The following is a 15,257-nucleotide window of genomic DNA, read 5'->3' as shown; positions in this document are numbered from 1 at the left end:
AAAGGAACACTGCAAAAATGTTTAGTTAGCTATATCGTATCCAGCAAGTTTTAGTTCCGGGCGATAGGCCCGAGAAATTAATAGGTGAATCGAAAGGCACCTGAATGGCATTAAATTAGAAGCTCGCTTGCTACGTTACTCCGCTTGTAAGATGCCTCTGGACTGACTCTCGATGGACATTTTTTAGAAGAGTTGCAATTTCATTACCTGAGGATCAGTTGCTGTTGTAAAATCAGGACGCAACGTCCTTTGATGAGTTGTCCTACCTGCGGCGTCAGGTGAAAAGCCAGAAAAAGGAGATGCAGTTATCATGTTGGAAGTGCTCGCTAAAGATCTGGACAATAATCTGAAAAAGTCATCAAGAACTCGATGTTGATACATGCAACGCAAGAGCTGTTTATGAATGAGCTAGCTAGTACGAAGTCCGATGCCACAAGTAGGGTGCTATCGTTATCTCGGTATAAGCTGCGGTTTACCAAACTTGGAAGAGAATCTAGCCGGCAAATACGAGTTCGTCATCGTGATGAATTATTCACTACGCACGGTGAAAATATATTTTAGAAGACGGAAGCTCTGGTATGTTATGTGATATATATGGCATGAGTTTAAAGTAAATTCAACAAGTTTTCTTTTTCGAAATTAATTTATTGGCTTTTTTCGGTGATAATTATACTACTCAAAGCGAAAGGGAGTAGATGAAAGTAATGAAGATACAGATTCGATTGACACCGCAAGCGAGCGGCAAGTGTGAAATGAATAGAAACTGAAGATTAGCAGAGGGCCATATGAGAGAACAAGCATTGTTGAAATCGCTGTTATTCTGCCTAACGTCCACCCAGGAACGGCTTGGACAGTGACGTGGTGATCACTGTACCAAGACAGGCAAAATAACAGCGATTTCAACCTGCTAAAGTGCTGTTCGGCTAGCGTAAACAGTTCTATTGATTCGTGGCATATTTTCAGAGATTCATACAAGAGCGCGCTAAATCTCTTCACGCATAACTCTCGCAAGCTCATACTTCGCCCAAATTGAATCTTATTCGAACCATCGAAAGCCATCGAAAGTTATGGGAGCGATTTTATTTAATTTTTAGTTGACCGTTCCTGGGTGTTGAAGTGGGCTGATTAGCTGGTTCTTTGAAGCTGAAGCGCGAGTGGAACGAGACTGGTAAAAACTACTTTTCAACGACGACGTCCGGATTTGCAAGTCGCGACCACGAACCCGACTATTCCGAGCTAATTATTTTTATCGGCACCCATTGAACTCGCTTATGAACATACTTTTTCGACACGATTCACGACTTTTTGAATAATATTTTGTTCTAGAGAACTTTATTTTAAAAAGAGAACAATTTCACCGACGCGACGACATGTTTTTTCTCGCAAGTACTAACGTCTGGTGCATCGGTGGAGTAATAATAAAAACAATATCAACAAGATTCAAACGCTTCGATCAAACGTTTGTTTTTTTTTTCAATTTTCATCCACTCACTAGTGCCTAACGAATGGCTCACGACTCACATTTTGTTTGCTGGGTATCTGATTATAGAAATATTTCACACTCAATCACTAGGGACATATTTCAAATCGCCTATGAAACATTTCCATAAACAGATACACAGCAACCTACGCCGTTAACTGAATCCCCCTAATAATTAATTTAATTTAACGATAATATCAATTAGATTCAGAGTCGTAGCACGGGAATACGTTCATGAAAATTAATGGAAATTAGGAGAAGTTACAAAGCGTCTGGATAAACTCCACTATGTGGTGCATTTTAGTGATGGTTGGATCTGGAATCCACTGATCAACTGCGTAGCATTGGTGTGCAGCCAGAATTCCTTCACAGGCCAAGAATTTGTTACGTTCGTAATTTAGGAGCTTAACTCACTCTTTTACGTTATGTGTGCAAACCAAAATACAAAAATAAACCTTGAAGCATAAGTTAACACCCAGCCGATGACAGTGTTATGACCAAGGGCCTCATACGCCTGTCACTGGCGAACAAAGCTCGTGTACTCTGCATCGAAGCTTAGAACCGGTGTTAGGGCGCAATCGTTAATGTGAACATTTTTATATTCGGTTAGTTACTGCAAATAAATTCTTTTTCGAGTCCCTATAATCAAACAGGTATCTCAAGCATCCCACATCGTTATATTGCTGCATGATTGAGTGTTTAATTTTGATAAAATATCGAAAACAAAAGTGTGCATAAAAATTGCCTGGCCATAACAAAAAGATGGTAGAGAAATAACACTGTTGTTTACAGTTTAGAACCAAATCCAGATGTCGCACATGTTGGGGTAGGGATTCAGTGCTCCGCCTTCTCCCCCTGGTTATGACACCTTGCTGATAAAATGTTATGCTGCAAGGGATACTAGAATTGAATCCGAAAAAGCAACAAAGAATTTTCCTGTCGTTCGTGACTGAACGAAAATCCGTCATTTCCGTTCGTGGCTCACACATACCGTCTGACTGTCACCAGTGAGGACGAAGAAAAGATTCCGACTGCCACGCTCGCTGCATCGGTGGAGTACTCCTGGACAACAAAAGGCTGGGCCGGAAAGCGAGGCCTCGGATAAACCCATCGTGTTCGTAAGACGGGAAAAAGTGACGATAAATCGCCAGATCATCAGGAGAGAAAACTCCAAACATAGCTCAAGACAAGGGTTGACCATTCGGTATGCCGTGACCGAATAAGACCGAGCGGGGTACACACCAAGAGCAGCAGAGGACTTGAGGCGGCACGGAAGGGACTTCTCCACAGTTACGGGTGCGGATAAATTCCCCCGCGCGGAGTGTGCTCGAGCGAAGCTCATTGAGCAAGCCAGGCAGAACGTGCATAGGATCCAGCATACGGGAACTTCCTACCACAACGGATAGCGACCGGTAGCCAACGTATCAAACATTCGCCGTAAAAGAGAGCCTCCTAGGAGTAAGTTTATCTGAAACGCAAATGATAAAACATATCTGACATAAACCGTTTGGCAGGGCTCTTGTTTGGGAATTATTTCGTTGCGGATTTTGGTGGAAACGGCACTCGGCGCCGACTGGATCAAGCCGTGCAAACAAAGGTGGCTTAAGGTGCGATCGACGAGCGACTCAAGGTGCGATTTTGGCAGCAAGCCATTCTCTCCCGACGATTGCAGTCCGGGAACAGGATCACACCCGCGCTGTGCACCAAGGCATTCCAGGACGCAGACAAAGTGGCGACCGATGTGCGGTCCAAGTTTTTCCCGTAGTCGGCATGAATAGCGGGAGCAGTGCATGCACGGGCTCATGGAGCGGTGTGTTCGCGAGGTAGCCGTACGCCGTGTCGAAGGCCGTAGGAGTCAAATGAAGGGAAGCTGTAGGCGTGAGTAGCCACGAGATGTGGAGGCAAATGACAAGTGAATGTGAATGAAGAAGGGAATTAGAGGAACAGAAATAGGAAGATTAGCAGACAGGAAGGATAGAAGTTGAGATACACGGGAAATTGATGAAGAGCAGATAGAGCATAAGAAATAAAATGTTTGCACACAATTTATGTATGTCTTGAGGCGTTTTATGTTTACTAGCCGGTCCGACCCTTGCTCTTTGCCCTCTGGCAAGGTCGAATCCAACAAATTCCAAGAACTGCACTGATCTAGATGATTGAGAGGATGTTTTAAAGGTATATCCAGTACATTCAAAGTTAATTGTAAAATACCGGGTATTAAGCCACCCGGAGTGGAAATTAATTACTATGTCTGAAACTCGATTATGCATATGCACAACATGTGATAGATTTAGTTCGGAAAAGGTATTGAAGGGTAACCGTCCCTTCAGTGGGCTTTGATCCCACGACCCCAGTACGCTTTCCCCACTAAGCTACGAAGGACCTCCGACGTCCTCCGCAGCTTAGCGGTGTAGTGATAGCAATGAGGTTATTAAAAAAATAGGAAATTAAAGTCTAACAAAACAAAAATATTTTAATGTCTGACAAAAAAAGTACATACAAGGCACTTATTATAAATCTGCCCATATCACAAATTCTTGAACATGCGATGTAACCAAGTTATGAAAGCTCAATGCGTATTACTGATAATTCGCCATAAAGTAGGCAATTATATTGCACCTAATGAACTTGAAGGCATTAATGGTAAAATATGGCAACAGGGTATGAATGCCACGAATGGAGTGCTAACTCATCACTAGCGAACCATGACTCATATGTCCATAGATATGAGTAAAGATTCGTATTTTTGGCCGATGTATTGAAGCACATCCAGCAGCAGGACCACCGACGGGCCATAGCGGCCCATCCCAGGATCCACAGGAGTGGATCCGAAGGAGTTCCCGATGACATTCCGATGGTGAGTAAGCGGGTGGCACCGCCCTCTGCCAATATCGGAATGTCTCATCGGAGGTAGCAGCGAGCATCCGCTCCGATGCCGAGTAGTGGGTGGCACCCTACTCGGCTAATCGGAGCGTCGATGAACATCAACAACTTTTATGTTGTTGATGCAACGGTTAGTGACTAGGACCGGTCACGACAAGCGGGTACTGATGAAACCAAATTCCCAGCACCGAGCACGTAGCCGAACTCTCGCAATACATTTTCAGAACCAACTCTCTCAAATGTATTTTTGTACAAACGTTAACCAAGTAGGATGAGTATTTAGTATTGTCCGGCTCCTACACACTTGCTTCATCAGCAACGGCACTCAATGAAGTAGGGTTGTGTGAGGTTATGCCAGTTGGTCGTCAGATCCCGACGAATTGGTATATCCAATTTTTGATTGTATGGATTATATGTAAAGGTCATAGATCATCTATTTACACAAAAATGAATTTCTGTCTGTCTGAACCTTATAGACTCCGAAACTACTGAACCGATCGTTTACGCCGCAGAGGTTTTTGTGGTCGGGGAAGGTTCTTAAGATGGTTCAAGACCCCTCCCTCCTTAGGAAAGGGGGGCTCCCATACAAATGAAACCGAAATTTCTGCATAACTCGAGAACTAATCAATTTTAGGCGAAACGAAGTTCGTCGGGTCTGCTAGTATAAAATAAAAAAGAAATAACAGCCCTTCGGGTACGCGCGATGATCTAAAGATCTTAACTCCGGAGAATTTTTGAATGAACAGAGAAGAAAAAAATTAGAACGCTCATTCAATTCAGTTTATGTGTCACAATCAGCATAAACGATCAAAAAGGCTATAACAGTTCTCAAGGAGCTAAAGGCCTATACCTCTTGGAATTCTTGGTTGAACTGGGATGCAACAATTGTTGAAAGTACATATTTTTTGAATACGTGTCTAAGGCGTAACCAATCTGATTTAATAGATCAGACCTTTAGTTACGCGTGTAGACATGAAGACGTATACTCCAAAGAATTCATGGATGACTTACAAAGGAACTGCAATTGAAAGCGTATCCAATTTGGTTTAATAGATCAAATACATGGACATTGGACCTCTTCATGTTTTCAAAAAGTATCAAAAATCCAACCGGTCAATACAGAATCAAAATTTTTATGCTAAAATAAGCTTCCTGTCAAACTTTCAGCTCATTCGGATAGAATTTCGAAGTGGCTCAAATCGAATTAGTGTTTTTGAGCCTTTTCAATTTTGAAAAAAAATCTAGCAAGAGTTGTAAACGCTGGAAATTATCGCAATAACCTATTAACGAAAGCTTTTGATGTACTCTACGAGTCTTGTGAGCATTGCGATTCGTTCCGTTTACGTTTTGATAATGCTAAAGTGATTTTCGCCGATTTCGTGGTAATTGGTGCGTTATAGCTCCGTGAGCTCCTCTGGTGGTCCAGAAGACATGGCTCCAGAAACTTTTCTTCTACTGCATTAGGATCAATCGACGTTTCATTTATGAAAGGTTCAGATCCCCAGTTAAATTAAGCAAATTCAGAAATCCGAAAGTCGGAAGGAGCCTGGTTTATTCGAATAGAATTTATCTGTGATCCTTATTCCCAGAATTCAAAAAAAAATATATCGATATTGTGGCAGCATCGTTTTTTGCATGCATGGCTGGTTTAAGGTATCCAATACCAGTAAGCAAGTCAGCAGTGGTGTTCCCCCTGACGCCACAATGGCCGGAGATCCAGGCGAAAGTGGTATCGGGTCTCGTCCGTGTTGTCTCCTATTTTGAAGCGATTGGCGATGGTGGAGTCGATACTGGCGAGAGGCATCAGCCAGCTCCTTGCGCCGTGCCAGTGGACCCGCGCAACTGGGGGGAGATCGGTTCCGGCTACGATTCTACGGATCCGGTCAGCCTCGACGAGGAGAGGAATCCTATATGCTCTCCTAACGTCACAGCGGAAAAGGAGGCGGCCTTGCAACTATGGCCGTGAGGACCGTATCCCGAAATGGGGTGATTCCAGCATCGACGCAAGCTGCTTCTACTATTGTAGCTATTGAAGACTGGGGAAAGCACGTTGGCGATGTCCCTTTGAGCAGAAGCGGTTAGCTTCAAACTATATACCAGGCAACCTTCGCGGACCGTAAATGTGGTAGAAAGATAAGCCGCCGGTTGATGTCTACACCAAGAACGCGAAAAACTTTTCGGTTGAGTATGGGATCATTGCAAGCTTCAAAGACGGTCCGATCTGAGGTCGATCATGGTAAACGTGCACTTACACACGTTCATAATGAAACCGATGGAGGCAGCTGTGCAATTCAACATCGCGCATATTTGTCACCCATCATGTTTGTACTGCTGGACTCGCGAGGAATATGGGATCGACTGACTGCGAATGTGTATACTCACGATGACTGACACGATCTGTCATTTGACACATGCATGCTAGACCTGTTAATGATAATAGTCCTGTCCAATGCCACACATCTCCCCTTTTCTAAAAAAAAAAATGCTGTCACCCTTTTCTTCTGCATGAAAAAAATAACACCTACGACATATTATGTATCATTCGGTTACTCTCTCATCATGATACAAAAGCATCTTGCAGCAAACAATCATTCCAGGCACACCATTGTATTGCGAGCATTTCATTTATAATCGAAGAACACACTTAAATGGTGGTACACATGCATATGGGAAACCACTCTCAAGGAACTCATGTGCAGTGGGCGTCTCAACTCGCAATTGTACTCGCAACTCGTGAAGTAACATTTCACTTGTACTTCAAATCACTACCACTGCTTCTACTTTTTTCGAATACACGTCCAATCCACTGTGCATTCACAGTTGTGAAACAACCAGCAAAAAAAAACAGATACCGTAACTAAAAAAAGCCCGATAAACAGCTCCAAATCATGGCCGAATATCTAATCTCAGTTAAATCAAATCTCTTGTGTATCTGTGACCTTTCGGATCTACAACACCAAACTACTTGTAGGCCATCGACCATCGCTGAGCAAGAGATTTTAGAATGAACTGTGACCACTCCGATCCACAATAACACCGTTCTTCTTGAGGGCGTCCCACCAACGCAGAGGAAGAAACACTTGAATGCGGGCGTCCCACCACGCTAAATTGCGATCATTCCGATCCACAATAACACCGTTCTTCTTGCGGGCGTCCCACCAACGCAGAGAAACACTTGAATACGGGCGTCCCACCACGCATAATTGTGATCATTCACTTGAATGTGAACATTCACCTCGCAGAACTGTGATTCATCTACAGCTACACCAATCAAGCTCTTCTTATTGAACTCTGTCGCTCCCCGAGACAACGCATGCGAAAACGAATCTTCTTTTTCATAGTTTTGTCTTCTATTCTTCTTCTTATCACAGTTGACCGACTTTTCATAGCACTATAAGTGTTTCCAATTCGTGAAAGTGTAATTTATGTTTCACGATGGTTTTCATATCGGAATAAAACACATTCATAACCTTCTAATACTCTTAAAATGAGAGAAGTCTTTGATAATCAAATGTAATTCAAAATATTTTATTCAAGATGCTAGCTGCATCTGATAGTTTGTAGTAGCGTTTGGCTGAATGCAGATGACGTTACACTTTCTCTTCGCAAGTCCCATCCCAAATTGAACCTTAAATTTTCCAAAGAATAGTTGAAAAACATTCAAAGAGTACCCCGATCTTTCGAAACTTAGCCAACCTCGTATCCAACACTAGCCATCCTCAAAGTAGAAAATTTCTCTAACACATTACAATCCATTACACTTAGATTCAAAGATTCAAAGGACAGTACGAATACGTATTCTTAATAATTCAAACTATTGTAATAAAAACATTTGAACATTTTAACATTTAATTTTCAAAATGAACTTGTTTTGAGCGCAAAATCGTTTTAAAACTGTAGTTTGCTTATTGTTTTCATGATTGTATCATGTTGCATTATTCAGTGGTGGGGGCGTTTTGCATCATTTTCTCCTGTAACAAACGTAAACATTCAAAATTCGCACACACACTTTCGCAAAAGAAATCAGTATTGAGGTAACACTGAGGGATAAATTTATCTCCCAAATTAGAGCAAGCAAACTGTCCAAACCATTGCGAAAAAAAATCGGATTTGGGTCCGTGGACAACAACCAAAAAGCAGAATCCCATTGACAAAGATACATTAATCGTAACTCTTATTACCGATACAAAAAGCTCCGCTGCTTTTACTTTTTCGGCTACGTCCGAAATTGTTTTCTTTCACACACTTATATTAACATGATGGGTGACTTCATGCGATATATTTTTAAGAACTCCTGGCAGGATCGCCAAATGTGCAATTCAACATCGCGCATATTTGTCACCCATCATGTTTGTACTGCTGGACTCGCGAGGAAGGTGGGATCGACTGACTGCGAATGTGTATACTCACGATGACTGACACGATCTGTCATTTGACACATGCATGCTAGACCTGTTAATGATAATAGGCCTGTCCAATGCCACACAGCAGCCCAGCGGTAGATTGAGCTAACCGCGGCCTGCGCCTTGATCCTGGTTCGTCCGGGAGTTCCTCTTACGAATACCAGGAGGATGTCGTCGGCGTAAACGAAGAGGTGGACGTTGGCCGGTAGTATGTCGAAAACCCGTTCATTGCAATCAGGAAAAAGGGAAACCGCAAGAAACGACCCTTCGGGGACTCCAGTTTCTTCGGCATACTCCACAGGTCACAAACCTTTGGTTAAGCGTGAAAACCTGAAGTCGTATACTCCAGGAAATTCTTGGATTACCTGCAAAGGAACAGATTAATAAGGATATGAACCATTTTTAAAAAGAGACAACAGCCTTTTGGTTACGCGTGTAGACTTTAAGGCCTCCGAGGAATTCTGGGATGACCTGAAACGGAACAGTTTTTGAATTCGTATCCCATTCGATTCCACGGATTGAAAAGGGCATGAACCATTTATAAAAAAAAGATAACAGAACTTTTGTTACCCCAAGGTCCACACTCCAGGGAATTCCTGAAACAGATCAGTTATCGAAGCAATATCCAACTTGGTTAAATGGATCAAATAAGACATGAACCCAATTTCTTTCAGCCGTTTGTTTATGCGTAGATCTTAAAAGACCTAGAAACACAACACATGTTGAAGATGCATAACAACTACTTAGGTCTTTGTGTTTCTAATAGTACATGCTCATAGGTTTACTTTTGGATGGCAATAATGCTTAAAACTCTTTTTACGCCAGGTGACGTAAAAAGGAGAACGTAAAACGAAGTGACGTATAAAGAAGTGCCATGAAAAGAAGGTTGAGCTTGAGAGTATTCAGAAACAAAAAAAATAAATTCACATTATCGCTAAAATGGAACAATTTGTGACTTTTCCTACTGATAGCAGAATGTCAATCAACTGCCGCTGATTTCACCAAACAATCTCTTTTATCTAATTCGCAATCACCCTTTATAGTGTCGCTCAATGAAAAAGCATCGAATCTCGCTGTGTTCATAGGGTTACTGCTTCTGGGTTTCAGCTCATGCACCAATATTAATTATACTCAAAAACAGAGAATTGAGGCCGAAATTGTCATTTGTTATGTATGTAGCCAGATTCGTTTTTTTTTGCGTTTACATACGAGAACTATATGAACGTGTTTTCAATAATGAACTATTTAGATACCCTATTGGTAATAAATTTCAAAGCAGCCAATTCAAGTGAGATAAGCAGCGGGTTTGAGATAAGATGATAGCGTCTCGCACTGACAATGACAGACAAATTGATGTTAGAATGGTCGTCAGTGCTAATCTATCAGGACGTTCGAAATGACCATTTTCAAAACAGGTAAACCAAGTTGGAGCATTTATTTTGGAGCAATTCTCAGATCTCTCATATATTTTCAGTTTTATTTAACAAAAAACTGTTGGCAGCACTGATTGTGGCAGCCATCATAACCGTCTGCGCCATTACGATTCCGCTGGTGATAGTATCGTCGAGTGGTGAAAATGCTGCAGAGTCATTCTCAGGAAGACAGGTCCTCGACGAGGTTCCCCTGATTGATGGGTAAGGGGCATGTTAGGGTTTCCGGATATTCTAAGTCATCCGTTGTTGGCATTGTTTGATTGCAGCCATAATGATTTGCCCTTCAATATCTACAAAGTGGAACGAAACTTGTTGGGGAACTTCAACCTGGACTCAAACTTGAAAGAGCATCCTATCTGGGGTCAAACGGCCTCCAGCCAAACGGATCTACCCAGACTAAGGGAAGGAAAGTTAGGGGCCCAATTTTGGGTGGCGTACATTCGTTGTGCTGATACGCAGTACAAGGACGCTGTAGCAAGGACTATGGAGCAGATCGATGTAGCAAAGCGTGTTATTGCCAAGTATCCGGAAGATCTGAAGTACGTGACAACGGCTGATGGTATAATGGAGGCGTTTGGGGAAAAGAAGATTGCCTCACTGTTGGTAGTAGAGGGTGGTCACTCGATTGATTCAAGATTGCCAGTTTTGCGAATGTTCTACGAATTGGGCGTTCGATATCTGACTTTGACGCATTCGTGTAATTTGCCTTGGGCAGATGCATCACCGATCGACGCGGAAGAGGACCCGCAGTTGAACAATCTATCCGAATGGGGACGCAATGTAATTCGGGAGATGAATAGACTGGGAATGATGATAGATATCTCCCACGTAAGCTACGGAGTGATGCGAGACGTACTTGAGGAAAGCATAGCACCGGTGATCTTCAGCCATTCTTCGTCACACGCAGTGAATCAGCACCACCGAAATGTGCAGGATGATGTATTGGAAGAACTAGTGAAGAACAATGGTATTGTTATGGTTAACTTTTATACAGTATTTGTTGGAGGCAATACGATCAACGATGTCGTTAGTGAGTTTTTGCTTCATATTATGAGATAAGTAGAATAGTGAATCAAATCTTGTATCTTTTCAGAACACTTCAATCACATTAAATCTGTCACGGGCCCTGACCACATTGGCATCGGTGGTGATTATGATGGTGTTGAGCTAACTCCTGAAGGTTTAGAAGACGTTTCCAAATATCCGGACCTGTTCGATATGTTAGCTTCTGGAAAGTTCACAACTGGGGAAACTTTTGTGCCTTGGACAAGAGAAGAGTTGCGGAAACTTGCCGGACAGAATCTGTTGAGAGTGTTCAAGCATGTCGAACAAGTCCGTGACGACATGCGGAGTGTGCCTCCCTATGAAGACATCATTCCTTATGCTGAATTCGAAAGGGTAGGAGCTGCCGACCAACCTTGCATGACCAATATGAATATCCATCAAGAATAAAAATAAATGAATTGTCTCGTGAATTACGCTCAAGACTTTTTGTCGAACATCACAATCCCCTCAATTAGCTTATCTCAAGATTTGAAAATAATGCCTATCCGAGGCCATATAAATCGTACTCTCTATAATAAACATTATCAACCTGAAGACAACAATCGACTGTCGAGACAAACGACAATAATAATTTATCACATACTCCTACACAAGCCAATAGGTACGCGTTGGAGATCACCACAGTAGATAAAGGAGCTAGAGGTTTCGATTGGCAGCTTACAAGCTTATTAGATAGGTGTCTGTTAACTGCGATGATTCCTTCCAACGACATGACGTCTGTGGATAGATAGAAGGAGAGTTGATTCTACCATCCAGTATTGCTGTGAACTTGCCAGTCACTAGACGTGCGCTGCTCTTATCCCATTACTTAGTTGTTGGCGATACAAAACGGTGCATCGGAGGGAACTCTCGAGCGCGCGCGCAAATAATCATAAACTGCGATGATTAGTGTGTAGTGGGCCACCCGCCAGCCAAAGACACGTGCTCAGTGTAGTTTCAATTTGTGCAGTAAGCCAAAATAAAAACAATGATCAACCTGAGACGAGGTTCGTATCTATCTAAGCTGTTGTCTACCACGTAGAATAAGGAAATCAATTTGCATCGAGCAAAACGACATGCGTGACAATGGTGCTGTCTGTCTTATCAATCTGCTGCTTTGAGACAATTAAGTATTTAAAGTTTCAATCATTATTGCATAATTTGTTAAAAAATAATTTAAAGAATTCTTAAATACCAAATCACGGCACCGAATCTTTTAATTTCTTTGATAAAAATAAGTACTGTATTTGTTTGCGATACAAATCAAAGTATTTGCAATTTAAAAGTAGGGCTTCCATAACATCCTTTTTGATATATGTTTTGAATGGAAAGATATTTAGGATGTTACGAATAATAAATAAAAAAAACTCTTGTACTCTTCGAATAGTCGAATAGTAGAAAACATCAAAATAATAGTGTGAAAAAATCTATATTGATTGTAATCTATATTGATTGTAAGTATACGTAAAGGCTATATGATCACTCCAAAACCAAACTTTTGTTAGAAGGCTCAGAGACCTATAGTGTTATATATCAATCGATTCAGCTCGACGAATTGAGTTGATGACTATTATGTGTGAATGTATACAAAATGTTGTAGACACACTTTTTGGAACTTAGCATTTACCGAATTTCTCGCAACATTCGCCGGGGAATCCTGTCCTATTGTTTGCTATTGAAAATTGGCCAAATCGGACTATGGGATCAGAAGTTATGGTCAAAATACTATTTCTTATGCTCGAAACACGCTAAAAAAGACTCACTCATATTTATTAGTTTTTTTTGCACGAGAAGGGCATCAACACCGCTAGGTGGATTAATCAGGATTTTTTAATTTAGAACTAGTCGACCCGGCAGACGTTGTCCTGCATAGTAGGCGGAAATGCGCGTTGTGAACTGTCCATGCAAATTTACATATGAATCAAAATTTCAGATTTTGACGATTTACTCAACCTTACTCGTGATTTCTGTATCAGGAAATATCATATAAACCCGTCGGAAACTATAACGAACATATTTGCTGAAGGAAAGAAGACAATCCATCCAGTCGTTATCGAGTTATGCGGATACGAACACAGACCATTTCATTTTTATTATATAGATTATTACTCGATTTCAAATTAATCGAAATTCAAGCACAAATTTTAATGAACAATCGTGTAAACGTCGCGTCGAATTGAAGTAAAACTTTTACGAAAATTTTCTGATTTTTAAATAATCAAAGGAGCTGTATAGAATAACAACAACTGTTTCAATTCAGAATTAAAAATCTTTTTTGTTTTGTCAAATATACGGATTTTCAACTAACGGTACATATGCAATCTAACATGCGATAAAGCTAATAGCCTATTCATACTAAGAACTTTAATTATCACTTGATAAAACGTATCTTGATTTGCAATGTCATAAACATGATATCATGACGTCATGTGAACCTTGCTTGATCAAGTGCTAAAGCTCGTAGACTGATTAGGATGTAAGATGAAGTTCAGCTGATGTAAGACCAAATGTGATAATTGATGCTAAAAATTGCTCTACGGCGAATCGATTGATGCTACTTTTGGTGTACCTTCTCTGAGCTGATGCAACGAGTCATGCTGACGTAGTTGCACGCAAATGGCATTGTTTTTTAAAACCAGTGCTTTAAAATGTACTGTCTTGAACAGTAAATCTGTTGACGGTCACGTGTTGCAGGTGTGACCCACTATCATGAAACACAAAATAATTGGTGATTTGATGCTGCTTGAAGAAGAAGAAGAAGCAAAAAGATGATAATCGAAAAAAATTGCACTGATAAGCGCATAGGAAGACATTTTTGAAGCTCTTCTCAAAAATTTTAAAAGCAATTCAATCATAAACCGTTAGCAGTACGGGGTCAGACTTCTCTTATACTGTTTTATACGAAACACAATATTTTTATTCGAAATTTTATTTTGTGATGATTAATTATTTGTGAGCGTCTTAGGGAAAATCTTGTAACCGTATTTAATGATATTAAACTCAATCCAGTTTTCCGCGAGCGGTAATGGCCGCCAGCTTGCCTGCGGGTGAGTCTCTGATTTGACGTTTGTGGAGGTCAACTGCACCAACCGTTCTGAACATTTTGATATAAGAAGGCTTGAATTCACTGAATCAGCACCTTCTTATATGCCACATTGGTCAGAATTCTCTGAGCGGTGGGTGCAGTTGACCTCCACAAACGTCAAATCAGAGACTAACCCGCAGGCAAGCTGGCAGCCATTACCGCTCGCGGAAAACTGGATACACAGTATAAGAAAAGTCCAACCCCGTACTGCTTACCGTTTTTATTAAATTGCTTTCAGAATTTTTGAGAAGAGTTTAAAAAAAAATCTTCGTGTGCTTTCCCGATAAGATTTTTTCGATTATCATCTTTCTGCTTCTTCTTCTTCTTCTTTTTAATGCAACATCAATTCACCAGTAAGGCTCAAATAACCGTCATCCAGCCATTGACGAGAAATACAGCCACGTGCTTGTACCAACCCCCAGTAATAAAACCACCCACCGTGGAGGAAAAGCAGTCTCCAGCTGGATGTAGGAAGTATTTTTGATTCAAAACTACATCATCCAATAACGAAGACATAATTATATCCGGTGAATGCTTCATTTGGTTGTATTTCGCTTTAGTTTTCAAAAAAAACTGCCTTTTGCCGCATTTTTTCCCAAGAGGGGAAATGGCACGCTCTCTCATATTCTCAATCCAGTTGAAAACCGGAATTGGGGGATAGCGAAGCTGGATTTTTCTCACAATCCGTACGTTAAACCTAACTTCGGAAGTGGTGCGCTGTTTTCGTATCGCGAAGCGCTATTCAGCGCACCACTTCCGAAGTTAGGTATGCACTGTGCCCTCGGAGCCAAGAATGTTTCTCACCCGAAAACATCCTAGACCGGACCGAGAATTGGACTCGACACCCCCTTATTGGCAATCCTACGCCTTTGGTCACAAGGCTACTGGAGACCCCGTAAATGAGGACACAATCGGAAATAAACCGAACA

General features: G+C 41.4%; 2 protein-coding genes and 1 long non-coding RNA gene across 3 annotated transcripts in view; all 3 read left to right on the top strand.

The window, feature by feature from the left end:
* Positions 1–2,623: 2,623 nt before the first annotated feature.
* Positions 2,624–3,675, top strand: LOC134223766 (uncharacterized). Its single transcript, XR_009982715.1, has 2 exons — positions 2,624–2,938; positions 2,995–3,675. It is a non-coding gene; the product is annotated as an uncharacterized LOC134223766 (long non-coding RNA).
* Positions 3,676–10,081: 6,406 nt separating this feature from the next.
* LOC134223765 (dipeptidase 1-like) lies at positions 10,082–11,666 on the top strand. The gene is made up of 4 exons (XM_062702951.1): positions 10,082–10,181; positions 10,241–10,400; positions 10,466–11,229; positions 11,293–11,666. The coding sequence occupies exons 1-4, from the start codon at positions 10,163–10,165 to the stop codon at positions 11,649–11,651; spliced, it is 1,302 nt and encodes a 433-aa protein (XP_062558935.1). The 5' UTR covers positions 10,082–10,162; the 3' UTR covers positions 11,652–11,666.
* Positions 11,667–11,999: 333 nt separating this feature from the next.
* LOC134226642 (dipeptidase 1-like) overlaps positions 12,000–15,257 on the top strand; it is a 28,846-nt gene continuing 25,588 nt past the window's right edge. The window contains exon 1 of the mRNA XM_062707542.1: positions 12,000–12,250. Within this exon, the coding sequence (XP_062563526.1) occupies positions 12,232–12,250 (19 nt within the window). The 5' untranslated portion in view covers positions 12,000–12,231. The remainder of the gene's footprint in view (positions 12,251–15,257) is intronic.

The sequence above is a fragment of the Armigeres subalbatus genome, chromosome 3, assembly GCF_024139115.2.
Source record: "Armigeres subalbatus isolate Guangzhou_Male chromosome 3, GZ_Asu_2, whole genome shotgun sequence".
NCBI classification, from domain to species: Eukaryota; Metazoa; Arthropoda; class Insecta; order Diptera; family Culicidae; genus Armigeres; species Armigeres subalbatus.
Note: the sequence above shows the minus strand (reverse complement) of the source record. Positions and strands in the feature narration are given on the sequence as shown.